This window comes from Pseudophryne corroboree, chromosome 2 (assembly GCF_028390025.1).
Source record: "Pseudophryne corroboree isolate aPseCor3 chromosome 2, aPseCor3.hap2, whole genome shotgun sequence".
NCBI classification, from domain to species: domain Eukaryota; kingdom Metazoa; phylum Chordata; class Amphibia; order Anura; family Myobatrachidae; genus Pseudophryne; species Pseudophryne corroboree.
In genome coordinates, this window is record NC_086445.1 from 878,616,671 (window position 1) to 878,644,365 (window position 27,695).

Genomic DNA, 27,695 nt, shown 5'->3' on the forward strand with positions numbered 1-27,695 from the left:
TTCAGTGAAATCTTTAAGTGTGTAGGGCCCTTTAGCAGCAGCCTGCCTATCATATACACACTGTATCACTTCACTGTTGGCTCCATCCTTTTTACAGTATATCAGGACCACTCTTGATGCTTTGCGGCAAACAAGGCAGCTCCAACCTCACCTAGGCCCCCCACCTCCCTCACCATATTTTGCCATTTGCAAATAAAATCATAATGTTAAAAATAAAATAGAGACCTCACCCTGCCTCCACCAGCCTCAGCAGGACAGTGGCCTAAACAGTCTCTAATGCAGGGAGACCTGCTGTGCTGCTCCCCACAAATAGCACATGATAAGCACCCATTCACACCTCACCTGGAGAAACAATTTTGGCCCAAATCATTTTTGACTTGTACAATTTAGAGCAGCACTTTAAAGGCAAACTTTCTATAACACAAACAATAAAAAAGCAAAACTGAAGGGGACTAGTAACCATTTTCTTTTAAATAAATGTAATAAAAATAATGTAAATGTAAAATATATATATTAGATAAAAATGTTTACATAGAGAAATATTAAATCTGGGGTAAAGAAAAAAAATACAAAAAACAGCAACTAGGCCTGGGATGTAATGAAGTCCAAGTTCGGCGGCTGTGCGGGACACTGGCCGAACGCAGACTTTTTTTTAGAAAAGGGCAATCATTTACAAGGCATCGTTTAGCCTTGTAAATTTTTGGACCTTTAAAAAAAGTGTCTGGATTCGGCCGGCATCCCGCATGGCCGCCGAACTTGGACTTCATTACATCCTGCCCTATATGTTAGATATAAATGTATAATAGGAATGAAGAAACCTATGAATAGAAATTAATGTATTTGCTATATTATATTACCTTATAAGGGATCAGTACGTATTACCGCCGGTCGGGATTCTGACCGGCACAGTCCCGATAGGGGAGCGAGCGCAATCCCGATAGGGGAGCGAGTGCAATGCAGCCCCTTGCGGGCTCGCTGCGGGAACGGTGCCTCGCTACGCTCAGCACACTAATTTATTCTCCCTCCCTATTGTACAGGTTTTGGATACCTGCGCTCACCCTCTTTTTCTCACATACAAACACCAAATAGAGGGGGAGCATGTGAGAAAAAGAGGGTGAGCGCAGGTATCCAAAACCTGTACAAAAACACTAGCCTTTGAGTCTGGACAACGCTTCAGATACCAGCAGCCCTCTTAAACAAGATACACACACTGTGCGCTCCACGCAAACCCCTTGACTCCCTCTATGGGTGTCGTGGACACCCACAGAGGGAGAATATGTCGGGATTGTGCCGGTCGGGATCCCGGTGTCAGTATTCCGACTGCCGGGATTCCGTCCGGCGGGATCTTGACCGCATCCCCCTTAAAAGTCAGTTGTTTCACTATTGAAAGGAATTGCTCCAATGGCTTCATAAGTGTATTCTGCAAACAAATTAGGGGTTGTCTTACTCTCCTCACCCCCAAACGGCTGCAGACTGTCACTCACCTGACGTCTGCAGACGCCCTGCTTCCAACGAAGCAGGACCTGATCTGCACATTTACAGATCAACACACATAAAAAATCTCTGTGAAAATCTGAAGACAGTCAATCCCTGTATCAGGCTCTACTGTATATCTGAAGAATTGACTTCATTTAGGTGCAGAGTGAAAATGCTGAACAGCTACGAATAATTTTGGGATATGGCTTAAAAATAAGAGACTATGCTATATGAAGACAGTATGGATTGCCCAAAGGCTGGCTAGGAAAACAATGAGCAACATATCCAACGGGGGTACATGTATGAGTCATGTTTACGTAGTACATACTTTCCTTATGCATCATTACATTTCTGTCAGATTACAGTAATGTTCCATGCTTTTACTGTGTGGTTTACAGTATCTGCATAAAACACATTAAATGCTCCAGGCCACTACCTGCATCTAGCAATGGAAGCTACAGCGTTTTATAGCTAGATTTGCTCTTTGAGGATGGTAGCAACATTTAAAAAAAAGAATCAATAAAAGTGTATAGCTGATGTTTGTGAGTGAGCTAGCACCTACAAATAAAGTACAAGAAGATGATGAAAGTTGTCATGTTATTATGGGCTAGATGTACAGTACTAATCCTTGGAGAGTGATAAAGTGGAGAGAGATAAACTACCAACTAATCAACTCCTGTCATTTACATGGCAGTTAGGAGCTGGTATTTTAGCTCTCTCCACGACTTAGTACATCTCCTCCTATGTGTTAAAAGATAGCATTACACAATATGTATAAAGCTGCTCACAACTTTGGTATGTTAGATCGACATTTACCATGTTGAAATGCATTGCTTTAGCATGTCGATAGTAACCATGTCAACGTCCAGCATGTCTACATGGATGACATGTCGACATGATAAGTTAATGACCTAAAGTCCCTTGTGGCCCATGGGTCACTTATCTGATCCCGGCTACTGCAGAGTCTCCAGCAGTACTTCTAGATCCCAGCGGTAATCTGACATGCAGTTCTGGCGCAGGAGTCCGATGAGCAGCATTCCAGTAGGTACTCTCCATATCCCTGATTCTAATCCCTAACCCTGACCTCCCCCCTTCCTGCAGCCTTACCCTAATCGGCGGCATCCTCAGAATGCCGACATTTTTCCTGAAGTCACTGTACATTCGACATTCTGAGGATGTGACATGGTGCCCATCGACATGTTGACCCCTATCCCCAGAATGCCAACATTTCACATGAAGACACTGTGAACATGTCGACATTCTGACACCATAGACATTGCATAAAATGTTGATATTGTCGCTGTTGACCATATGACCTGATCATGCTCATATTCAGGCAGAACCTGTTATAACCGCGTCCCACAAATACTGCACTTCTGTCCAATTTGGTGGTTATATTGGTTAGATCGTATCTGTAAATGATTGGGATGAATGGTTGGATCACATGAGGAATAGTTAGTGAGGGCTGCGGGTAACTGTATACAAAAACGAACAAGGTCACTGGCATAATGCAACCTCGATAATCCCAAATGGACTGTGGTTGATGTCCTGGATCTATTATAGCATACAGTACACATGAAAACAGAATAAATATGCAATTTAAGGGTGTGAAGCCACAGTATTGATATATAAAAAAGCAGTCTTCAGCAAGTCATATATTTACTGTATCTTTCTTTTATAAACTGTCACAACGGAGAACTCACATTTACATAAAGCATTTGGTGTTTGCATTTCTGACCGATACCTTAAAGGGCTGCCCACTTTAGGACAACCACCCCCAATACAAGCTGCCCCCTCACTGATCATTAACTGAAGTACATAAAAACACTGTATGACTATCTATGATGTTCAATGTGGATGAAAGCACCTTTCCCATAGGGATCTATTCATTTACATGATAACCGTCTATAAGACCGAAGAATCTGAATTTCCAAATGGAAGAGCACATTTCTACCCTTCCATAACTGAAGCCACCTATTAAGCTTCTGGTTCTCTTGCAGCACTGGAATAAGAACTACATTCATAATAGAACAAGCACTGGCGGCGATGGAAGATTTTTGCAGGAATTGATGGAGGTAGAGTAGGTAGAACACTGCTTAAGCGAAGACCTAGTCACATTCTGCCACCACCATGGAAGATGTCTTGACTCTAGATTGTGACTCTTTGTAGACAAAACATTGTGGTTATTCGTCTTCTTCCAACTGTGTCTCCACATACTGGAAATGTGCCCCATCACAGAGGACAAACTGTGGATTCTTTCTCTTCCACACACTGAATGAGTCTACATGTCCTGGCCACCTGGGCAGCCGGATCCTCTTCACACAGCAGAAGTCTTCGGCCAGAGCGAGTTGGAATTCACGAGAGGTGGACTGTCCCCAGGGGTTGGATGACAGCGTTTCGCCAAGCAATTCACCCACGTGGAAAAGAGTTTGGCCCCTGAAGAAAATCAGACAATCCAGAGAGAAGTGGGAAGAGTCTGGAAAACAGCAAACACTGTAAGTGAGACTGCATGCTTCTAGGATTATGCTACAGGTCAATTAAAACATTTCACTTCTGATGTGTATGCAGGGTAAAATAACGGCAATGAACAGATTTCTGAACAAAGGGCCTAATTCAGGTTGGATCGCAAAACGCGATCCAACCACAAAAATTACAAAAAAAGATGCGTGCGCATGCGCAGAGCCCACCCTGCACCCGCATTTTCTGTGGGGGGGCCGCAGAAAATGTGATCGCCTCTGCCTTTCAATCAAGCAGAGGCGGTCGCAGGGCGGCAACGCTCCGTTTCCTAGGTGGAGACGTAGTGTGGGTGTGATCGCGGCGGCTGTGTGAAGTCACACGCAGCCGCTGCGATCAGAAACATGGCGGTGGGCCTCCTGGCAACTTGCAATCGCAATCTCTGCTTGACGAAGGATGGGGGGGGGGGGGGGGGGGGAGGCGGCGGTCAGCATGCTGGGCGGCCTTGCCCTGCGATGGGCGGCCCCCAGCATGCGAACGAAAGGATTGCAAATTCTGCTAATTAGCAGAATTTTCAATCTTTATTGAATCAGCCCCAAAAGAACGTAATTTTTACACCTTTATTGTGAGAGAAATGTTGCAGTTACAGGTATCGGTGGACAATAATCAATTATGCGCAGATGGAGCCCCTGGCCTGCCCCGACTATCCCATTCAGGCAATAAACCCCGTAAGGCCCTACAGTATCCCAGATGAAAAACTCAGTGTGCATTAATACAGACAGTAACACTATGGCATGAAAAATACATAGAAAAGAAAAGTAGTATACATATAAAATATGAGGCATTATGCATATTAATATACATTACGTGGCAGAGCAGGTAAGACAGCAACGGACTATGGCGGTAATATCAAAAAGAAAAATCAGGATGGTAAAAAAAGTCAGTAGTTGAAGTGCAATCACAATTTGAAAAGTGCTGACGAATCACTCAAATGTCATCATCATCCTTTGCGTCCGGATGATCAATACTGGTGTCACCTCTGCGTTCCCGGATGAAATCTTCTGCGTCTTCCGCCGTAGTAAAGTCAATGGAGGAGGAGCCGTTTACTATACGAAGTCTGGCCGGATATAAAAGAGCAAACTTATGTCCCTCTTTAATAAGCTGGGAATAGATTGGTGAGAAGGCTTTCCGGGCCTTGGTGACCTTCACCAAATAATTCTAGAAGAGCAGCAATTTGTTTTTAGAATCTTCCAAGCATAAGTCCCTATTACAGTGCGAAGCCAACCAGATGGCGTCCTTGTGGGTGTAACTTAGACATCAAAAAATGACCACATTTGGCCGTGAGAAGTTGCGGTCTCTGACCGGGCCCACCCATTGCACACGCTCAATCACAAAATCCATGCAAACGGATTCTATATCCAAAAGTGTAGGCAGGGTGGCCTTCAGAAAATGGTACAATGCTGGTCCTTTAACAGTCTCAGGAATGCCCAGTATCCTCAGGTTGTTACGACACGATCTTCTCAAGATCGTCTAATTTATTCCATGTCTGGTAACTGTCTGTCTTTCTCATAACTTTTAGTCAGGGACTATCTTGAAAATTTACCCCCACTCTATTTTCCATTACCTCCAAAGTAGTTTGCAACTGCTTAACTTGTACTTGGACTTGCTGTATTGCCAGTGCAAATTGAGCTGCCTGTGCTTGTAATAAGGGCTGCATAGTGTCTTTAATAGCCTGCACCATTATAGAATGGTAGATGCTAGAGCAAAGTGGCCTAAAGTACCTATGATGTCAGGAGGAGGAGCCACGTCACCAGGGAGAGGAGCTAGGCAAGCGGGATAGTTCCTCTATTATCCACGCCACTAACAACTACCTTTAGTAACCCGGTGGCGAACGAAGCAATCAACCGTGCCTGAAGCGTGGTGAGCGAAGCGTACATTTCAGGTACCCTGTTCGGCCGTGGCTCTGCCCCCTAGTGACATCAGAGGTCCCTCACCCAACTTAGATTTAGAACCAACCATTATAGAATATGTGATAGGAGCCACTTCAGAGGGAGGAGGAGGCTGAATAAGCTGTGCAGGGGAGCTAAAGGAGGACTCAGCAAGAGAGTGGCAACCTGGGACCACTGCACATAGAGGGGTCATTCCGAGTTGATCGCTCGCTAGCTAGTTTTAGCAGCCGTGCAAACGCTATGCCGCCACCCACTGGGAGTGTATTTTAGCTTAGCAGAAGTGTGAACGGTTGTATCGCATAGCGGCTACAAAAATTTTTTGTGTAGTTTCAGAGTAGCTCAAAACCTACTCAGCGATTGCGATCACTTCAGACTATTCAGTTCCGGATTTGACGTCACAAACCCGCCCAGCGTTCGCCCAGCCACGCCTGCGTTTTTCATGGCACGCCTGCGTTTTTCCGCACACTCCCTGAAAACGGTCAGTTACCACCCAGAAACGCCCACTTCATGTCAATCACTTTGTGGCAAGCAGTGCGGCTGAAATGCATCGCTAGACCCTGTGCAAAACTACATAGTTCGTTGTGCCCGTACGTCGCGTGCGCAGAACTGCCGATTTTTAGCCTGTTCGCTGCGCTGCAAACAAATTCAGCTAGCGATCAACTCGGACTGACCCCCATAGAGAGGGAGACAGTGAGACTCCTGGAGCAGGCTTTTCCGCTGCAACTACAGTGTGAAGAGCCTGTAATGATTCAGCAGCGGCCATCTTGGAATCCTGGAGCTTTTCAGCCCCGGGATTTATTCTCGTTGGCGGGTATGCACGGGCCAAAGTAGCGCTCCATACAGCCCTGGGAGGATTGCAGGGTACTTCAGGTGGACACTGCAAGATGTCTGGATGCCGCAAGCGGCGATTAAAAGCGGGTATAGCAGTGGCGGCAGCGGAGCTCACCTCCTCCTCACATCAGCGACGGAACCAGAAGTCCAGACACACTAGCTTTAATTGAAAGCCCTAGAGCTCCTGGGTAAGGAGACCCAAGCAGAACTGTTTGTGATCGGAAGTGTTACTAGCTATTTGCAAAGACCACGACAGTGAGAAACAAACTGAATGCTGGGACACGTAGCAAAATACTATTATTGAGAAGGAAGGATATTTGGTACAGGGGTTATTTAAAATGGAAAACCGCTTTAAAGATAGATATCAGCTTTACCCAGCACATTATACTACAGGTGATATATAGTAATTACCAGTATTATTTATTGCACTTATTTAAGTAGTAGGTTATACAGATACTGCCCTCTCCTGGCCACACCTGCAACAATTCTCTTTTCACAGTGGGGTTGAATCTGGCATTTCACATACAAATAACGAGTTTTACCTTTGTTAAAACTCTTTCTGCGAGGTACACTGGGCTCCACAAGGATAGACATTGGGAGTGTAGAGTAGGATCTTGATCCGAAGCACCAACAGGCTCAAAAGCTTTGACCTTCTTCCCAAGATGCATAGCGCCGCCTCCTATATCACCCCGCCTCCGTGCACAGGAGCTCAGTTTTGTTAACCAGCCCAATGCAGTAGCAAGCAAAAGAGACGACAACTGCCAGTTGCCACAAACACCACACTCTCCTGACAGGAGAAGTGTCAGCGGCTAATGCCATACCAACCCAAAGAAGCTAAGTGCGTCAGGGTGGGCGCCTTGTGGAGCCCAGTGTACCTCGCAGAAAGAGTTTTAACAAAGGTAAGTTCTTACCATAAAACTAGTTTTCTGCTGCGGGGTACACTGGTCTCCACAAGGATAGACATTGGGGATGTCCTAAAGCAGTTCCTTACGGGAGGGGACACACTGAAGCGGGCACAAGAACCCGGCGTCCAAAAGAAGCATCCTGGGAAGCGGCGGTATCGAAGGCATAGAACCTAATGAACGTGTTCACTGAGGACCACGTAGCCGCCTTGCACAATTGTTCAAGGGTCGCACTACGTTGGGCCGCCCAAGAAGGCCCAACAGACCGAGTAGAATCGGCCTTAATGTGATCAGGAGCAGAGAGACCAGCCTTCACATAAGCATGTGCAATCACCATTCTAATCCATCTGGCCAGTTTGCTTGTGAGCAGGCCAGCCACGTTTGCGAAACCCAAACACAACAAAAAGAGAATCAGATTTCCTAATAGGAGCCGTTCTCTTCACATAGATACGGAGAGCCCATACCACATCCAAAGACCGCTCTTTGGGAGACAGATCAGGAGAAACAAGTGGCGGAACTACAATCTCCCGATTAAGGTGGAACGAAGAAACCCCCTTAGGTAGATAGCCGGGGCGAGTCCTAAGAACCACCCGGTCACGGTGAAATATCAGATATGGGGAACTACAGGACAAGGCACCCAAATCTGACACTCTTCTAGCTGAAGCAATAGCCAGCAGAAACACCACCTTAAGGGAAAGCCACTTAAGGTCAGTTGAACCAAGAGGTTCAAACGGAGACTCTTGTAACGTCTCCAAAACCACCGACAAGTCCCAAGGAGCCACAGGCGGTACATACGGAGGTTGGATACGCAACACGCCCTGAGTAAAGGTATGCACATCAGGTAAGGTCGCAATTTTTCTCTGAAACCACACCGACAAGGCAGATATTTGAACCTTGAGGGAGGCCAGACGCAGGCCTAAGTCCAGGCCCTGCTGGAGAAAAGCCAACAACTTGGCTATACTAAACTTGGAAGCGTCATAATCGTTAGATGCGCACCAAACAAAGTAAGAATGCCAGACCCTATAGTAAATCCGAGCCGAAGCCGGTTTCCAGGCCTGCAACATAGTTTGAATGACCGCCTCAGAAAACCCTTTAGCCCTTAAGACGGAAACTTCAAGAGCCACGCCGTCAAAGACAGCCGGGCTAGGTCCTGGTAGACACAGGGGCCCTGAACGAGGAGGTCTGGGCGTTGTGGAAGTAGAATTGGACGCTCTGACGATAGGCCTTGCAGGTCTGAGAACCAGTGCCGCCGGGGCCACGCTGGAGCTATGAGAAGCAGGATTCCTTTTTCTTGCTTGAACTTCCGAATTACCCTGGGCAGGAGTGACACCGGAGGGAGCACGTACGGCAGCCGAAACCTCCACGGTACCGCCAGCGCATCCACGAATGCTGCTTGAGGATCCCTTGTCCTTGCTCCGAAGACCGGAACCTTGTGATTGTGTCACGACGCCATCAGATCCACATCTGGAAGGCCCCACCTTTTCACTAGGAGTTGAAACACTTCTAGATGGAGGCACCACTCGCCGGCATGCACGTCCTGACGACTGAGAAAGTCCGCTTCCCAATTCAGGACTCCCGGAATGAATATTGCCGCTATGGCCGGTAGATGGCGTTCTGCCCACTGTAGAATCCGTGAGACTTACTTCATTGCTAGGCGGCTTCGAGTGCCGCCTTGATGATTTATGTAAGCCACTGTGGTGGCGTTGTCCGACTGTACTTGAACAGGACGTTTCTGAATTAAATGCTGGGCTAGGTTCAAGGCATTGAAGACCGCCCGCAACTTCAGAATATTGATCGAGAGGAGGGACTCCTCCTTGGTCCACCGCCTCTGAAGGGAGTGTTACTTCAGCACCGCGCCCCAACCTCTTAGACTGGCATCTGTCATCAACAGGACCCAGTCGGATATCCAGAAGGGACGGCCCCTGCACAGTTGTTGGTCCCGGAGCCACCAGAACAGCGACAGACGGACCTCCGGAGTCAATGAGATCATTTGAGACCTGATCCGGTGTGCAGGCCATTCCATTTGGCTAGAATCATGGTGTCGAATGCTGACACCATGAGGCTCAGCACCTGCATCGCCGAATGTATCGACACTTGCAGACGAGATAGGAAGCAACGAATCCTGTCCTGAAGTTTCAGGACTTTCTCCTGACACAAGAACAACCTCTGGTTGTGAGTGTCCAATAGCACTCCCAGATGCACCATGCTCTGAGCAGGGATCAGGGATGACTTCTTCTAGTTGATGAGCCACCCGTGGGCTTGCAGAAACCGGACCGTCACATCTAGATGACGCAGAAGAAGTTCTGGGGAATTTGCCAGGATTAACAAGTCGTCCAAATACTCCAGTATCATGACCCCTTGACGGCGGAGTACCACCGTCATTACCGCCATGACTTTTGTAAAGACTCGCGGAGCCGTTGTTAAACCAAAAAGTAACGCCCGGAACTGGTAATGGCAGTTGCCAATCGCAAATCTCAGGTATTGCTGATGAGACACTTCTATAGGAATATGCAGGTAAGCATCCTGTATATCCAGGGAGACCATGAAGTCCCCAGGTTGCAAGGCCAGAACTATAGAGCGAAGCGTTTCCATCCAGAACTTGGAAATCTTCACAAACCTGTTCAATGCCTTGAGGTTGAGAATGGGCCGGGAGGACCCATTCGGTTTCGGGACTAGAAACGGCGGAGAATAGTACCCCCTGCCCCTCTGCGCAAGAGGCACCTGTACTACGACTCCTGTATCCAGGAGGGTCTGTACCACCGAATGTAGAGTGTTTGCCTTTGTCTCGTCCAACGGGACATCTGTCTGGCAAAATCGATGAGGGTTCGGTTTTTGAAGGCTATGGCGTAACCTCGAGTGACGACTTCCCGTACCCAGGCATCTGAAGTGGTCTTCAACCATTCCTGGGTATACCTTAGAAGCCGGCCCCCCACCCTGGGATCCCCCAGAGGGAGGCCTCCCCCGTCATGCGGCAGGCTTATCTGTCTTGGAAGCTGGCTGACGGGCCGCCCAGGCTCTTTTGGGCTTAGGCTTACCAGGTTTGGAAGTGCGGGCCTGCTTGTTGTACGCCTGACCTTTTGCTTTACCTCAAGGACGAAAGGGGCGAAAGGAAGTACCTTTAGCCTTCGACACAGAAGGAGCAGTACTTGGCAGACAGGCAGTTTTAGCAGTAGCCAAGTCAGCCACAATCTTATTTAAATCCTCCCCAAACAGAATATCTCCCTTAAAAGGGAGTACCTCCAGGGTTTTTCTAGAGTCCAGATCCACAGACCAGGATCTCAGCCACAATATCCGGCGAGCCAGGACTGACGTGGTAGAGGCCTTGGCTGCCAGGATACTGGCACCAGAAGCCGCCTCTTTAATATAACAAGAAGCTGTGACAATATATGACAAGCATTGTCTAGCATGGTCAGAGAAGATTTCAGCATCTAACTCCAAGGCCCATGCTTCAATGGCCTCTGCAGCCCATGTTGCTGCAATAGTGGGCCTTTGTGCAGCACCCGTGAGGGTGTAAATCGCTTTCAGACAACCCTCCACACGTTTATCCGTAGGCTCTTTTAGAGACGTGACGGTGGTGACCGGTAGAGCTGAGGAAACCACCATCCTAGCCACATGTGAGTCCACTGGAGGAGGCGTTTCCCAATTCTTAGACAGCTCTGGCGCGAGGGGATAGCGAGCCAGCATCTTCTTTTGAGGCACAAACTTCGTACCCGGGTTTTCCAAGGGTTCCTGACGTATATCAATTAGGTGGTCAGAGTGAGGTAAAACTTGTTTAATCACCTTCTGACGCTTGAACCTATCTGGTTTCTTAGGAGGAACGGATGGCTCGGGATCATCCGTAATCTGTAAAATTAACTGAATAGCCTCCAAAAGATCAGGAACATCCACATGTGAACCACCCTCCCCATCAGCCGTATCTGAGTCAGAACCTGTGGGGTCAGTGTAAGTGCCGTCTTCATCCGACGAGGTGTCAGTGACAGCAGTGGATTGTGAGGAGACAAGCGCTCGCTTAGAGGACCCCTTGGACGTAGGCGAGCGACGGTCAGACTTCTTAGTAGTCAGGGACTGGTTCAACTTCTTTATTTGAGCAGATAAATCGTCCGCCCCAGAACAGTTACCCTCAGAAGCAGACATGATATAACTTGCAGTATCAGGTAACACAGTACAATTTGTCAGCAGCACAATACCTCTAGCCCAAACCCCTGCGCAGTGTTGTCAGCACCAGGAGAGATATGGTGACTAAATCACAGAGAAAAATACGTAATACAGTATATCTTTGTGAAAATCCTATATTAGATAAAACCTGACGCACCAAGCCCCCTCAGGTTATAGAATATAGGGATAGCAGGTTGAGTGAAAGACACAAAATGGACACCACTCAGCTATCAAATGCACACACAAATAGTCACAGTTTGTACAATGCAGAGGTTATTACTAACAATAATACTGCACTGGACTAGCTTACACAGCTATATAACAATAGATATAACAGTACATAGTAAGAACTGGATGTATATCACAGGGTAATTGTACTAGGAAACCCTGACTAAGTGCACTCTTTCTTAACTAACACTGACTAAAAAAAGGCAGGTAGAATATTTAAGTGTCTTGTAAAGTCACAGCACTGACAACCAGGCGGCATTACATAGGAGGATTTGCCCAAGCATTCCCAGGAACAGTGAGCTGAGGGATAATGGCGCCGCAGACACTGCCAGGGAGTGAGGAAAAGACAGATATGCAGCTCGAGGGCGGGAACATTTGCAGAAAATGGCGCCCTGGGGCTGGGGGAGAGGCTTCAGGTCCAAGCTCTATCCCCCTGCTGGCAAAACCACCGGGTACTGCGGGCTCTAATAAAACGGTTTATAGAGAAAACCTGACCTGTCCCATGCCCTGGTGATCTAGTGGGATCGCCTGTACTGACACAGTGTCCACCGCCAGCGCGCGCGGCCCGCCTCCCTCTGACCGTGCCGGATAGCGATAAAGACCGGGTCCCGCAAGCGGGACCCACTTACCACCTCCCAAGCGCGGCCACGCGATCCCGGAGAGACCCAGCCGTGTGTGACTAACTTGGAAGAAAACCGGAGCCTCCTGCTGTAGGTACCCGGCAACCAGGGCACGGGAGTGTACAGCGCCGCTGGGGGAGAGATGGAGCTGCAGCAGGCAATGTCTACTGACATCCAGCACAACTGTGCCTCTGCTGTAGCCCTTGTAGTCTTTTTTTTTTCCCTCAGAAAAAGCTTTTTCTAGAGCTGCTGTGAGCAGCTCTCCCTGATACATGCTTGCACTGCAAGCACCAACTACAAACTGAGCTCCTGTGCACGGAGGCGGGGTGATATAGGAGGTGGCGCTATGCATCTTGGGAAGAAGGTCAAAGCTTTTGAGCCTGTTGGTGCTTCGGATCAAGATCCTACTCTACACCCCCAATGTCTATCCTTGTGTAGCCCAGTGTACCCTGCAGCAGAAATTTATATACTATGTAGAAATGACAATAATATATTCTCATAAATTTCTTGGTATTTTAAATAGTGTTGTTTGTCTACGGTGAGGGCAATGTAATACATGAAGCCACAACCTTTTTCCGTTATCATTGTTTATAGATCATGTTTAAACCTTCTGCTGCTGAAGCTTTTGCCCTCTCCTGTGCCGAGCCTACTGTAGTTTGGCCCATATTGGACTAGTCATATTCCAAACACAATGTTACTCATATTTCTCTGCAGTACCTACCTGCTTTGATATTCCAAAAATTCTATTGTATGCATCTACCATGGAAAAGAAACTATCCAAAAAAGTAAAAAAAAGAAAAAGAAAAGAAAAGAAAAAAAGAAAAAGAAAAAAAGTCTTTTACTATTAAAATTGGAGTTTTTCTTTTCCTTTCTAAACTGCACCATTAAATACTACAGATTTGGTAACAACCTACTCCAAAATGTACAAAAAACAGAAATGCTGTATAAAATAGGATTTTAATTACCTACCGGTAAATCCTTTTCTCGTAGACCGTAGATGATACTGGGGTCCACATTAGTACCATGGGGTATAGACAGGTCCACTAGGAGCCTTGGGCACTTTAAGAAATCAAAAGTGTGCACTGGCTCCTCCTTCTATGCCCCTCCTACCAGACTCAGTCTAGAAACTGTGCCCGAGGAGGTGAACATATCCTGAGGTAGGATGTAACAGTGGTGAGATTCGAACCAGCCACACAAACAAGAAGAAAGCCATGCTAACCAAACATGAACAGGATCAGCAACAGCTGAACCAACAACAATAATACTTAATGAAGTAACAGTGCAGGAAACAAGAAGCACTGGGCGGGCACCCAGTATCCTCTACGGACTACGAGAAAAGGATTTACCAGTAGGTAATTAAAATCCTATTTTCTCTTACGTCCTAGAGGATACTGGGGTCCACATTAGTACCATGGGGATGTACCAAAGCTCCCAAACCGGGTGGGAGAGTGCTGAGGTTCCTGCAGAACTGATTTACCAAACTGAAGGTCCTCAGAGGCCAAAGTATCGAACTTGTAGAATTTAGCAAACGTGTTCGAACCCGACCAAGTAGCCACTCGGCAGAGCTGTAAAGCCGAGACACCCTGGGCAGCCGCCCAGGAAGAACCCACTGACCTAGTAGAGTGGGCCTGCACTTTAGGAACCGAAAGTCCTGCTGATGAATAAGCATGCTGGAAAGTAAACATGATCAAACGAGCAATAGACTGCTTCGAAGCAGGACACCCAATTCTCTTGGGATCATAGAGAACAAACGAGCTGTCCGCTTCACATAGATCTTCAAAGCCCTCACAACATCCAAGGACTTTGAGGTAGCAGAGGCGTCCGTAAGCACCGGAACCACAATAGGTTCTTCCACCTTAGGAAGAAATTGTTGACATGTTTTGAGTTCAGCTCTATCTTCATGAAAAATCAAATAGGGGCTTTTGTGAGACAACGCCCCCAGTTCAGACACACGCCTTGCAGAAGCCAAGGCCAACAGTGTAACGGTCTTCCACGTAAGAAACTTTACGTCAACCTCCTGCAAAGGCTCAAACCATTCTGATTGTAGAAACCGCAACACCACGTTGAGATCCAAAGATGCCGTGGGAGGCACAAAGGGCGGTTGGATGTGCAGAACCCCCTAGAGAATGTCTGAACCTCAGGGAGAGAAGCCAATTGTTTCTAGAAGAAAATGGATAAGGCCGAAATCTGGACTTTTAAGGAGCCCAAATGTAGGCCCATCGACATCTGACTGCAGAAAGAGCAGAAAACGTCCCAGTTGAAATTCCACCGTAGGAAATTTCTTGTTCTTACACCAAGAGACGTATTTCTTCCAAATACGGTGGTAATGCTTAGACGTTACCCCTTTTCTGGGTTGGATCAAAGTCGGAATAACCTTATTCGGGATTCCTTTCCGGGCTAGAATTTGAAGCTCAACTTCCATGCCGTCAAACGTAGCCATGGTAAGTCATGATAGACGAATGGCCCTTGCAGCAGGAGATTCTCACAAAGAGGTAGAGGCCACGAATCCTCCAGGAGCAGGTCCAGTAGATCCACGTACTAAGCCCTTCTTGGCCAGTCCAGAGCAATGAGAATTGATTGAACCTTTTCCCTTTTTATTCTTTTGAGAATCCTTGGGATCAACGAAAGAGGCAGAAACAACGAAATCATCCGGTAGCCCCATGGGGTTGCCAGAGCGTCCACCGCCACTGCTTGTGGGTCCCTCGACCTGGAACAATACCGGCTGAGCTTCTTGTTAAGTTGAGAGGCCATCATGTCGATTTGTGGAATCCCCCACCGACGTGTTAAGTACCCGATCACCTCCGGGTGAAGACCCCACTTTCCTGGGTGGAGGTCGTGTCTGCCAAGAAAAGAATTCTTGTTACCTCTGACATGGCTGCTCTGCTCTTTCTGCCCTGTCGCTTTATGTAAATTACCACCGTCACATTGTCCGATGGCACTTGAATGGCCTGATCTTGAAGAAGATGCGATGCCTGTAGAAGGGTGTTGTATATGGCCCTAGTTCCAGAATGTGGATTGAAAGAATGGCTTCCTGACTTGACCATTTTCCTTGGAGATGTTCCCCCTGGGTGACTGCTCCCCAACCTCTGAGGCTTGCATCTGTGGTTAGCAGAATTCAATTTTGAATCCCGAACTTGCGGCCCGCGATCAGGTGAGAAGTCTGGAGTCACCACAGAAGCGAAATTCTGGCCTTTGGCAACAGACGAATCCTCTGGTGCATGTGAAGATGCGATCCTGACCATTTCTCCAAGAGATCCAAGCCAGGAGTGCCTTGCGTGAAAACCTTCTGTACTGCAGCGCCTCGTAGGAGGCTACCATCTTCCCTAGAAGACGAATGCACAGATGCACCGATATCCGCGCTGGCCTCAGGACATCCCAGACCATTGATTGGATTACCAATGCCTTTTCCCATGAAAGGAACACCTTCTGTGCTTCCGTATCCAGTATCAGTCCCAGGAACAGAAGTCTCTGTGTTGATTCCAGGTGAGATCTTGGTAGGTTCACAATCCACCCGTGATCTTGGAATAGTCGAGCTGAAAAGGAAATGCTTTCCAACAACCTTTCCCTGGATGATGCCTTTATCAGCAGATTGTCCAGGTACGGAATTATGATCACTCCCTGTTTGCGGCGGAGAAGCATAATTTCTGCCATGACCTTGGTAAATACCTTTGGTGCCGTGGAAAGGCCAAATGGCATGGCCTGGAACTGGTAGTGACAGTCCTGTAATGCAAACCTTAGATAAGCCTGATGAGGCGGCCAGATCGGAATATGAAGGTACGCATCCTTGATATCCAGAGACACCAGGAATTCACCCTCCTCCAGACCTGAGATTACCGCTCTCAGAGAATCCATCTTGCCTTACCGAACCGTCCGGTTTCAGAACCACAAACAGGTTGGAATAGTAACCCCTGTTTTGTAATGGAGGTGGAACTGGGATAATGACCTGGGTCTGTACCAGCTTTTGAACTGACGGATTATACTTGCTTCCTGAGAAGCTGGTAAGCCCGATTCGAAGAATCTGTGAGTTGGGAGTTCTGGAAACTCCAGTCTGTAACCCTGGGCAAGAAGACCCTTGACCCAGGGAGCCAGGCATGATTTGCCCATATGTGACTGAAATCTTTAAATCGGGCTCCCACCTGCCTGTCCTTCAGGCAGTGTGGTATACCGTCATGCTGATGGCTTTGAGGAAGCAGAACCTGAGCTCCATTCCTGTGAACCTGCAGTTGCCGGTTTTCTGAGTTTACCTCTAGCACCTCTGAAGACTGTAGAGGAACCTCTGGATTTAATTTTAAGTTTGGCTGTCCGAAAGCACTGCAACGTTGGAGCAGAGTAGGACTAGCTGGGGGTGCTGCGGAAGGAAGATATGTAGACTTACCCGCAGTTGCTTTGGATATCCACGTATCCAGTTCATCTCCAAACAAGGCTTCCCCTGTGAAAGGTAGGCTCTCCACGCCTTTCCTGCAATCCACGTCTGCAGTCCACTGGTGTATCCATAAGCCTCTGCGCGATGACACTGCCATGGCAGTGACGCGTGCGTTGAGCAGGCCTATTATTTTCATGGCCTCCACCATAAAATTCGCAGAGGCTTGTATATGTTGCAGGAGTAAAGCGATCTCTCCTCTATGTAGAAAATCTAAATCACCAATTAGGTTACCTGACCATTGTGCAACGGCCCTAGTGATACATGAACAAGCAATAGCGGGTCTCTAGGCCACCCCTCAGCTGTGTACATGGATTTGAGAGAGAGCTCAATCTTGCAGTCAGCCGTGTCCTTTAAGGAGGCTGCGCCTGGGACAGGTAAAATAATTTTACGTGAGAATCTAGATACAGATGCGTCTACGATCGGTGGGTTTTCCCATTTCTTCCTAAAGCCTTTGGAAATTATAGTGTTTACTTTTGGTGATGGTGGACATAGACTCTCTACCAATTCTGTTTTTAAATTGGGTGCTCTTAAATATGGAAACGGGTGGTTCTGGTATATCTTTTCCTATTATAGGATCTTTCTTTAACAGGTCCCAGTGTTTTTTAAAAATCCGTCTTACTTGCTGATGCAGTGTAGTATACTGTGTAGTAAATGCCCATTTATAAGAATCGTCATTAGCTTTCTTCATAGGTGGTTTATGAACCAAATCATATCTAGGAATATTAGAAACTGTTTCCAAAGTTGAAGCCACTTTATCCTTATTGTATCCACATGCTATGAACCGGTCTTTCATTTCACTAGCTTCTTCAAAAATAAAACACTATCATCCGTACAGTTTCGACGTAGCCTTTTAAATTGGCTTATGGGAATGGATTCCAGCCATTTAGAGTGGTGGCAACTTTCTCTCTGTATATAAGTTCTAGAGTCAGTGGACTTAATAAAGTTTTTTGTTTTAACACCTCCACCCTCTATATAGATATTCAAATCAAGGAAATCTACTTCTTTTTGATCGATATGGAAGGGGAGTTCTATATTTCTGACATTTAAATTGAGATATTGACAAAACATCTCCAAGTCAACCCTGTTACCTTTCCACACAAAAATAATGTTGTCAATGTAACGACGCCAGGACACTAAGTTTGCCCGAAAAGCATTGTTATTCCACACCACATCATCTTCCCATGCGCTCATGAAAATATTGGCGTAGCTCAGGGCGAACCTAGTGCCCATGGCGGTACCTCTCCGCTGGATGTAAAAATCATCCTTAAAGATGAAATAATTATTAACCAATATAAATTGTATTCCTTCCAGAATAAATTCCTGCAGGGATGATTCTATGTTAGAGTTCAAAAAAGTTCTTTTTACAGCTTCTATTTCTTGTTGATTGTTAATTATTGTATATAACGAACTCACATCAGCTGTCACCAGGAAGAAATCATCTTCCCATGTGATTTTTTTCTAAAAATTCTAAAGTATCCCATGTGTCTTTTAAATGTGACTGATTCAAAAGGACAAGAGCTTGTAAATGGAAATCAATCCATTGAGACAGATTAGATGTTATTGAGTTTATGCCCAAAATAATGGGGAGACCAGGAGGATGGGTAAGATTTTTATGGATTTTAGGCAATACATAAATTGTGGGTATCACTGGATTGGTAATAAACAGGGACTTTGATTCATTCTCTGTAAGAGTGCCTTTCTTATTATACTTATCTTTAAACTTTAAAGATGTTTTCTGGGTCGGATCCCCTCTAAGTTTTTTGTATCTGTCGCATTAAGTTGTTTACAAATTTCAGCTTCATAATCACATTTATTTAGGATTACGATATCACCCCCCCCTCCCCCTCCCCCCTTGTCAGCCGGTTTAATAATAAGATTCGGATATGACTAAAGATTTTTAAGGGCATTTCATTCCTTAACTGTAATATTTTGTTGAATTGGTTGATCCTGTAATTTTTCTAGATCTTCCTTAATGAGGAAGCTAAAGGTTTCTATAAAATTCCCTTTTAAATATGCGGGGGAAAATACAGATTTGGGCTTAAACTTTGATTCTGAAGGGATGATCCCATTATTTCGGGCATAAACTCAATAACATCTAATCTGTTGGCGAGGAAAGGAACACAGGTGGTGGAACTTCTTACCGAAGGATCGTGAAGGCAGCTTCCAAGGACGCCTGGTGACTTCCAAAAGAATCGAGCCCTATTTGTCTACTTTCTCACCATTTATTTATTCAGGATTATTTGTTTGCTGTTATAGTCTACCTGCCATAGTAGACTTTTTTATTTGGTACGCATGACGGATGTTTGGTCTTTTAAATACAGTTTTTGTACAGTTTTACACTATGGAAAGTTTTTCTTCCTTTCTATGAATTTCTGGTGGAATAATGAAAAACCTAAGAGGAAGAACAATAAAGATCTGTGCATATCTACATGGCTGAGATCCGTCCCCTTATGCAAGGTTGTCTGCCAAGCAATTGACAGACCACATCATTTGGTACGAATACTGTATAATCTGCCTATGAAAAAAACCTTCAGACAATTATGTTTACAGTATTATACTATGATTTTTTTTATAATTTGTTTGAGGTACCGAGGAAGAACTACATCTAAAGACAGAGAACTCTTCTATCTAGAAGGACTGTTTATACTAAGTATTTATGTGCGCCATTGTGTGGTGGTCCCTTTGCTTATAATTGTAATGTGGAAGTTTACACACACACACACACACACACACAGGTTAAGCACAATTATCCAACAGAGCCCTCTAGGGAGACACAGAGTTATGAGGAAACCAGCCACACAGCACCCCTTTAGCTAATAATAATCTCAGCTGGACGCAGACTGAGTACCCTTAATAGGGTATTAGTACTTATAATACTGCTCCCCCCCCCCCCCCCCTTTATGGAGGAGCTGCGCTTACCTGCCAGCGTTTTTAGTGTGAGCTGCAGAGAGAAAATGGCGCTGGTGAGCTGCGGGTTCTGCTCATAGTGAAGCCCCGCCCCCTTAATGGCGCGTAGTCTTCCCGTTTTTTTATACTGGCTTAGAGGTAATTTTGTGTGCTTAACAGTGGGTTAAAACCCTTGTAAGCTAGTGGTGCCAGTGTGGGTACTTGTAATGGCTACAGCTCGCACCTCACCGCGGATACATACCTCACAGCATGTTACTCTGGAGCCGCAGCCGGTCAGCGCTGCGCTCCGACTCTTGTGCCGCCATTACCGCCGGCAACCCGCTAACCGGGGCGCTGGTGTTCTACTCACCACTCATCTGTCTTCTGGCTCTGTTAAGGGTGGCGGCATGCTGCGGGAGGGTACGCTCGCTGTGGTGGGGCTTGCGAATGACTCCCTCAGGAGCTCAGTGCAGAGAAACGGGACCATTAACTCTTCAGGAAGTTGGGACGTTCTCCCCCCTAAGTCCCACAAACCAGTCAGGCTGGTGCCACCCAGCCCTGCCTGAAAATAACAACCAGAAAAATAAATGAAGAAAACTCTTCAGGAGCTTCCATAAGCGTGACTGGCTCATCCAGGCGCATTTTCTAAACTGTGTCCAGTAGGAGGGGCATAGAGGGAGGAGCCACTGCACACTATTGATTTCTTAAAGTACCCAAGGCTCCTAGTGGACCAGTCTATACCCCATGGTACTAATGTGGACCCCAGTATCCTCTAGGACGTAAGAGTAAACAAGGTTTCCTAATAAAAATCAGCTACTAAAATAATAAAGGCAAGATATGATTTTGTGCAGGGGTGAGATTTATAGACCCACAAGGCACAGCATTTAAGCAACTAGGGATCCTACTGCTGTGAGGCTATCCAATACACAAGCTGTGCTGCCAACTATGCATCCAATTGCATCAAACTAGGGGTCAATTACCTTAAGGGATATTGGGGACAGATTAGTACGATGGTGTATAGATGGGTCCAAAGGAGCCAGTGCACTTTAAATTTCTTCAACTGGATGTGCTGGCTCCTCCCCTCTATGCCTCCTCCTACAGCTCAGTTATAGGTAAACAGTGCCCGAAGGAGAATTACATACTTGAGAGAAGGAACATAACAACAAAAAGTGTGGTGAGATTTTCACACCGGCACACCAATATATATCTTAGCCAGCAACATCTGGCAACATTAACAGCAACAGCTGAACAGGAACACAACAGAGAACTTGCAGAAATTTACTGCACAGAGGCGGGCGCCCAATATCCCTTATGGACTACGAGAAAAGGATTTACCGGTAGGCATTTAAAATACTATTTTCTCTAGCATCCATAAGGGATATTGGGGACAGATTAGTACGATGGGGATGTCCCAAAGCTTCCAGAACAGGCGGGAACGTGCGGAGACATCTGCAGCACCGCCTGCCCACACTGGGTATCCTCTTTGGTCAGGGTATCAAACCTGTAGAACTTCACAAAGGTGTTCTTCCCCGACCAGGTAGCAGCTCGGCATAGTTGCAGGGCAGAGACTCCACAGGCAGCCGCCCAGGAAGCGCACACCGATCTTGTAGAGTGGGCCTTCAGAGGCTGTCGAACAGGTAAGGCTGCCGATGCATAGGCCTGTTGGATAGTAAGCTTAATACAATGAGCAATAGACTGCTTAGAAGCAGGGCAGCCTTTTTTCTGCAAATCATAGAGCACGAACAAGGAATCAGTCTTTCTGATCCGAGCCGTCCATTTGCTATAAATTTTCAAGGCTTGCACAGCATCTAATGCCTCCGGAGGAGCAGAAGTGTCAGAACTGGACGGAATCACGATAGGTTGATTCAAGTGAAACGCGGAGACCACCTTCGTCAGGAACTGCTGTCTAGTGCTGAGCTCCGCTCTGTTCTCGCAAAAAGACCAAGTACGGACTTTTGCATGACAAGGCCTCCAATTCTGAGACATCTTTGAAAAAGTCACATGGTATGTGACGAAACGCGTCATACCCCGCCCTCCACACACCTCGCTCAGGTAGCCACAGGTGTTGCTTGCACGGACTAGGAACGATTCTTTATCTGGCTGCAAAATTCTTTGAGAGCGACCGCTGGACGTCACGTCTCTACAGCCAGTTATTTCTTCCAGAGATCTCCATCCCTCCCCGCCGCCGTGTGGACGTGGGCATTGCAGGACGGTTAGTCGGGGACGCCCGACTCTCGCCCAGCCCACTGGAGAGGTAAATACCTTCTACCCATTACATCCAACTTCTGCAAGCACACAGACCATTTGGAACTTTCTGTGCTCATTTACTGGCAATCAATTTATGTTATGGCTATTTAGCCTATGGAAAACGGACACTTGCCAATATTGGGTCCTGAATCTGCATATAACGCCCTTACAGAGTTTATTTTATTCCTGAGTTTTTAAGGTGTGTTTTATTCCATGTGATCGGTTCATACATGTTCATTTATTGGTTTTTTAATCATATTAATCATATTAAATATTGTTAATTTTTCACATGTTGGCTCTCTTTATACACATCATCTCCTGACACACAGCGCAGCCGTTTTTTCTTTGTTGCAATTCTGAGACATGCCTAGAAGAAGCCAGGGCCAGTAACATCACCGTTTTCCACGTGAGGTACTCATCTTCTACTGTCGTCAGAGGTTCAAACCAGGAGGACTGTAGAAAACGTAACATTACATCCAGATCCCAAGGTGCCGTAGGCGGCACAAATGGAGGCTGTAAGTGAAGCACCCCTTGCAAGAAGGTCTGAACTTCTGGCAAGAGAGCCAGCTTCTTCTGGAAAAAGATGGAAAGAGCTGAAATCTGGACCTTAATGGATCCCAGACGTAAGCCTTTATCCACTCCAGCCTGCAGGATCGTAGGAACCTTCCCAAGTTGAATTCTGCAGAAGGATATCCTCACACCAAGAGACATATCTCCGCCAGATATGATGATAGTGTTTTGACGTCACAGATTTTCTACCTTGCACCATAGTGTCAATGACCATTTTGGAAAGCCCTTTGTGAGCTAGGATGTTCCGCTTAACTTCCATGCCGTCAAATGAAGAAGCCGTAAGTCCGGGTAGACAAACGGTCTTGTTGAAGAAGATCCCTTCTGAGCGGTAGAGGCCAAGGGTCCTCTACGGACATGTCCAGAAGAGCCGCATACCACGTTCTTCGGGGCCAATCTGGGGCAATCAAGATTGCTTCCACTTTTTGATGTCTGATCCACTTGAGCACCCTTGGGATCAGCGGAATCGGAGGAAACAGGTAGACTAGCTGGTAAGGCCATGTCAGCGCATCCACTGCGCTCGCCTGCGGGTCCCTGGTTCGTGAGCAATAGCAGTGAAGCTTCTTCTGGTCGATTATTTGCTGAAACACCTGAGGGTGTAGTCCCCACTCCCCCGGATGGAGGTTGTGGTGACTTAGGAAGTCCGCTTCCCAGTTGTCCACCCCCGGAATGAAGATTGCGGACAGTGCTCTTGCATTTCTTTCTGCCCAGAGGAGTATTCTTGACACTTCTCGCATGCAGGCCTTGCTTTTCGTTCCTCCTTGTCGAGTGATGTAAGCCACCGCCATGGCGTTGTCAGACTGCACCTGGATCGCCTGATCCCGGAGTAGAGGGGATACCTGAATCAGAGCACTGTAGATAGCCCGAAGTTCCAGAATCTTAATCGGAAGAAGGGCCCCTTGGGCAGACCACCTGCCCTGGAACCGCTCCCCCTAGGTGACAGCTCCCCATCCTCTCAGACTCGCATCCGTTGTGAGGAGGGTCCAATCCTGAATCCCAAAGCGTCGACTTTCCAGCAGGTTGGAAGACTGTAGCCACCACAGGAGAGAGATTCTGGCCTGAGGTGACAGCCGAATCATCCGGGGCATCTGAAGATGGGAACCGGACCACTTGTTCAGGATGTCCAGTTGGAACAGTCTGGCATGAAACCTTCCAAATTGAGGGGCCTCGTACGAGGCCACCATCTTTCCCAACAATTTTATGCAAAGATGAATGGAGACATGAGCAGGTCGGAGCACCATGAGAGCCATTTTTTTAAGTGTTCTTACTTTGTCCTCTGGGAGGAACACTTTCTGTGCTACAGTATCCGGTAGCATCCCCAGAAACAGGAGCTGTTGAGACAGTTCCAGGTGGGACTTCTGCAGATTAAGGATGCACCCGTGGTGTGACAGAAGTTGGATAGTGCGATCTATATGGAGCAATAGAAACTCCCTGGAGCTCGCTTTTATCAGGAGATCGTCCAGGTATGGAATAACATTGACTTCCTGGACCTCGAGTTGAAACATCATTTTCACCATCACCTTCATGAACACCCTCGGAGCTGTAGACAAGACGAAGGGTAACGCCTGGAAATCGGCAGGGCAAACCTCAGATAGGCCTGATGAGGAGGCCAAATTGGGATATGTAGGTAAGCGTCCCTGATATCCAGGGACACAAGGAATTCCTGTTGTTCCAGGCCTGCAATCAACGCTCTCAAAGATTCCATCTTGAATTTAAAGGTAAGGATTCAAGGACTTCAGATTCAGAATAGCTCTCACAGACCCGTCTGGTTTTGGTACTACGAACACACTGGAGTAGAAACCCTGTCCTCGTTGTAGTAGGGGTACTGGAACAATGACCTGGGACTGGACCAACTTGTTGATGGCCAGCAGTAGCGTACCACGCATATTTTCTAAAGCTGGTAAGCTTGATTTGAAAAATCGTTGGGGAGGAGTACCGTCGAACTCCAGATTGTAACCCTGAGAGATAAGGTCCTTTAGCCAAGCATCTTGGCAGGAACCATCCCAGATGTGGCTGTGGTGACATAACTGAGCTACCACCACGAGATCCCCTCGGGGTGGGTGGGCACAGTCATGCTGAAGTCTTTGCGGAAGCAGAGCTGGTGTTCTGGTCCTGAGATCCGGCAATGGCTGGTTTCTTAGGTTTACCTCTGGAGCCTCTAGCTGCGTTGGAGGCACCTCTGGCCCTAGATCGAAATCTGGAGGACCGAAAGGACCGAGTAGACGGTCCCGGGTAGGTACGTCTAGCAAGCGGAGCTCCCGAAGGGAGAAACGTGGATTCTCAAGCAGTAGCTTTGGAAATCCATGCGTCTAATTCACCTCCAAAGAGCCATTCACCTGTGAAGGGAAGAGATTCCACATTACGTTTGGAGTCCGCATCAACAATCCACTGACGCATCCATATGGCTCTGCGCGCAGACAAAGCCATAGCCGTGGTCCTAGCATTAATCTTGCCAATCTCTTAAGGGAGTCACAGAGGACACTTGCCGTGTCCTGAATGTGATTCAGGAAAGTAACAGTATTAACTAAGGTCATATCACCCGAAAGACCTTTCTTACTTGGATTAGCCCAGGAATGAATTGCATGCGTCATCCAGCAACCTGCAATGACTGGCCTTTGAGCAACACCTGCAGCAATGTAAATAGATTTCAGAGTGGTCTCAAGTTTCCTATCTGCCGGGTCCTTTACCGTAAAGGAGCCCGGAGCAGGGAGTACCGCCTTTTTAGAAAGGCGAGAGACTGAGACGTGCTGGAGACTCCTCCCAGAATTTCCTGCTTCAGGACCAAAGGGGAATGTATGCAAAAACCGTTGTGACACCTGATATTTCTTATCTGGAGTCTTCCAAGCTACTTTAAATAAGTCATCCAATTCCTTGGAATCAGGAAATGTGACTGTCAGTTTGTCTTGTGGGAGGAAAAATGACTGCCAGGGGAAGCTTTAACATATCCCTAATAGCCAATATAAGGGGTTCAATACCCTGGGTAGGGGTGAAATCCCCACTAATGGGGTCCACATCATCTGTATATCATCATCATTATCTGATAGGAGTGCAGATAGAGCACGTTTTTGTGCGCCTGTAGTAGACAGGGGGGATGTTTAGCAGCTAGACACTCCACTGGTGGTCATTTCGAGTTGATCGCAGCCAGCAACTTTTTGCTGCTGCTGCGATCAACTAGTCCACGCCTATGGGGAAGTGTATTTTAGCTTAGCAGGGCTGCGATCGCTTGTGCAGCCCTGCTAAGCTAAAAAACTTTCAATCAGAACAAGACCAGCCCTAAACCTACTTACCCCGTGCGATGGATCCAGCGATGATGGGCCCGGCTCCCTCCGTTCTGCTGGACACGCCTGCGTTATACTCCCCACTCCCCGAAAACGGCTCCAAACGGTCCGGGTCCGCCCTGCCACCCCTACTTCCTGTCAAATCTTCTTAGCGGTCAGCTCTGCGACCGCTTCCTTTGTAAGTCGCGACGTAACCCGGCGACCCCTGTTGCAGGGCAATGTCGCGCATGCGCATTCCGCACCCGTTCGCACGAGTCGGAATGACCCCCACTGCTTGTTGCAGTTCCTGAGTCTTATTTGCATTTGGAGTGAGCCAAGATAACATATCAGACATTATATTTTTGATAGCCCCCAACCAGGAGGGCCCTGGACTCTCCCCCACATTGATGTCAGCATTCTGAGATGGCTGACAACACTGCTCAGAGGATATTGAGCCAGATGAACTTGGAGAGAATCTAACATTACATACACTGACTGCATGGCTTCTGTTTTACCATTGTGAATCAGAAAAACAGGTATAATACACATACAACACAGCCAGATGTTGATATATTGCAAGCCTGTCCTATTGCATGTGAGAAGAGACACAGGAGAGAGGACCCAAACGCTCCCAGCGCTGTGCAGCCCAAGTGAGGCTGTCAGCGTTTTATGTGTAAACACAGTGGGACTGTAATATGATAAAATTCCTCAGAGGGATGTTATTGTGCACTAGTATAGCGGCTCTCCCCTGCTATACCCGGTACCAGTGATCCAGGGACTGTTTGGAGGAGTTGTGGAGGCTGCTGCTATGCAAAGGAAGGCGCCAAAATGCTGCTGAGCCCGCTCTCGTGTAGTTCCTCCCCCCGCCATGGCGCCAGAGCTATTTCTGTATATTTATACTGGCCATGTCTCCCAAAATGTACAACCTCACATAAATGCTTGGTTTACTATATTTAGCCAGTCTCACGCAGGGGCTACAGCGGGTCCCCATCAGGAGGGACCCGTACGCCACACCCGCGCTTTCAGCCGCACAGTAGAACCAGATGATCACCTTCAGGCTTTGTTAGGGGTGTGCAGCATGCTGCGGCTGCGACAGCTAAGGCGCAGTGCCCCCCTGAACAAAAAGCCCCTCAGGGCAATGGTCCTGCAGCGGGGAATCGGCTCTGCACCTCAAGAGACCGGTGCCCAAACAGCATACCGAAAGAAATAAAACTTTTAAAAAGAAATTGAAGTAAAAAATTTTGGAGCTTGCAGAGTGCGCATCCTCTCCTGAGGGCACTTTTGTTCTAAACTGAGCTGTAGGAGGAGGCATAGAGGGGAGGAGCCAGCACACCCAGTTGAAGAAATTTAAAGTGTACTGGCTCCTTTGGACTCGTCTATACCCCATCATACTAATCTGGCCCCAATATCCCTTATGGATGCTAGAGAAAATGACAGGAGCTGGCTGGCTGGTACTTTATTTCCATCTAAGGCTTAGTAAATAGACCCCATAGTGAGAATCAAGCCCATGACGCCAGTGCTGTGAGGCAGTAATGCTAACCATTACACCGTCTGTGCTGCCCATGAATCATGTCAACTGTCTAAATAAACCCTGGTACAAACAGTTTTTCATGCTGGGAATCTCAAAGCTGCTGACACCATCAGATGCAACATGATTGATGTAAGCATGTTCATATAAAATGTTCTCCTAATGCAGAAAG

The 27,695-nt window shown here is 47.1% G+C and overlaps 1 protein-coding gene and 1 long non-coding RNA gene across 3 annotated transcripts in view; one reads left to right on the forward strand and one right to left on the reverse strand.

Moving 5' to 3' along the window:
* LOC135051347 (uncharacterized) overlaps positions 1 to 27,695 on the forward strand; it is a 182,084-nt gene that overhangs the window by 20,545 nt on the left and 133,844 nt on the right. The window lies entirely within an intron of this gene.
* The window catches only part of LOC135049940 (uncharacterized), a 78,675-nt gene continuing 54,098 nt past the window's right edge, over positions 3,119 to 27,695 (reverse strand). For both annotated transcript variants that reach the window (XR_010241515.1, XM_063955967.1), the window contains exon 4: positions 3,119 to 3,952. Coding sequence is in view for 1 of the 2 variants with exons in the window: in XM_063955967.1 (XP_063812037.1) it covers positions 3,660 to 3,952 (293 nt within the window). In the remaining variant the exon portion in view is untranslated. The remainder of the gene's footprint in view (positions 3,953 to 27,695) is intronic.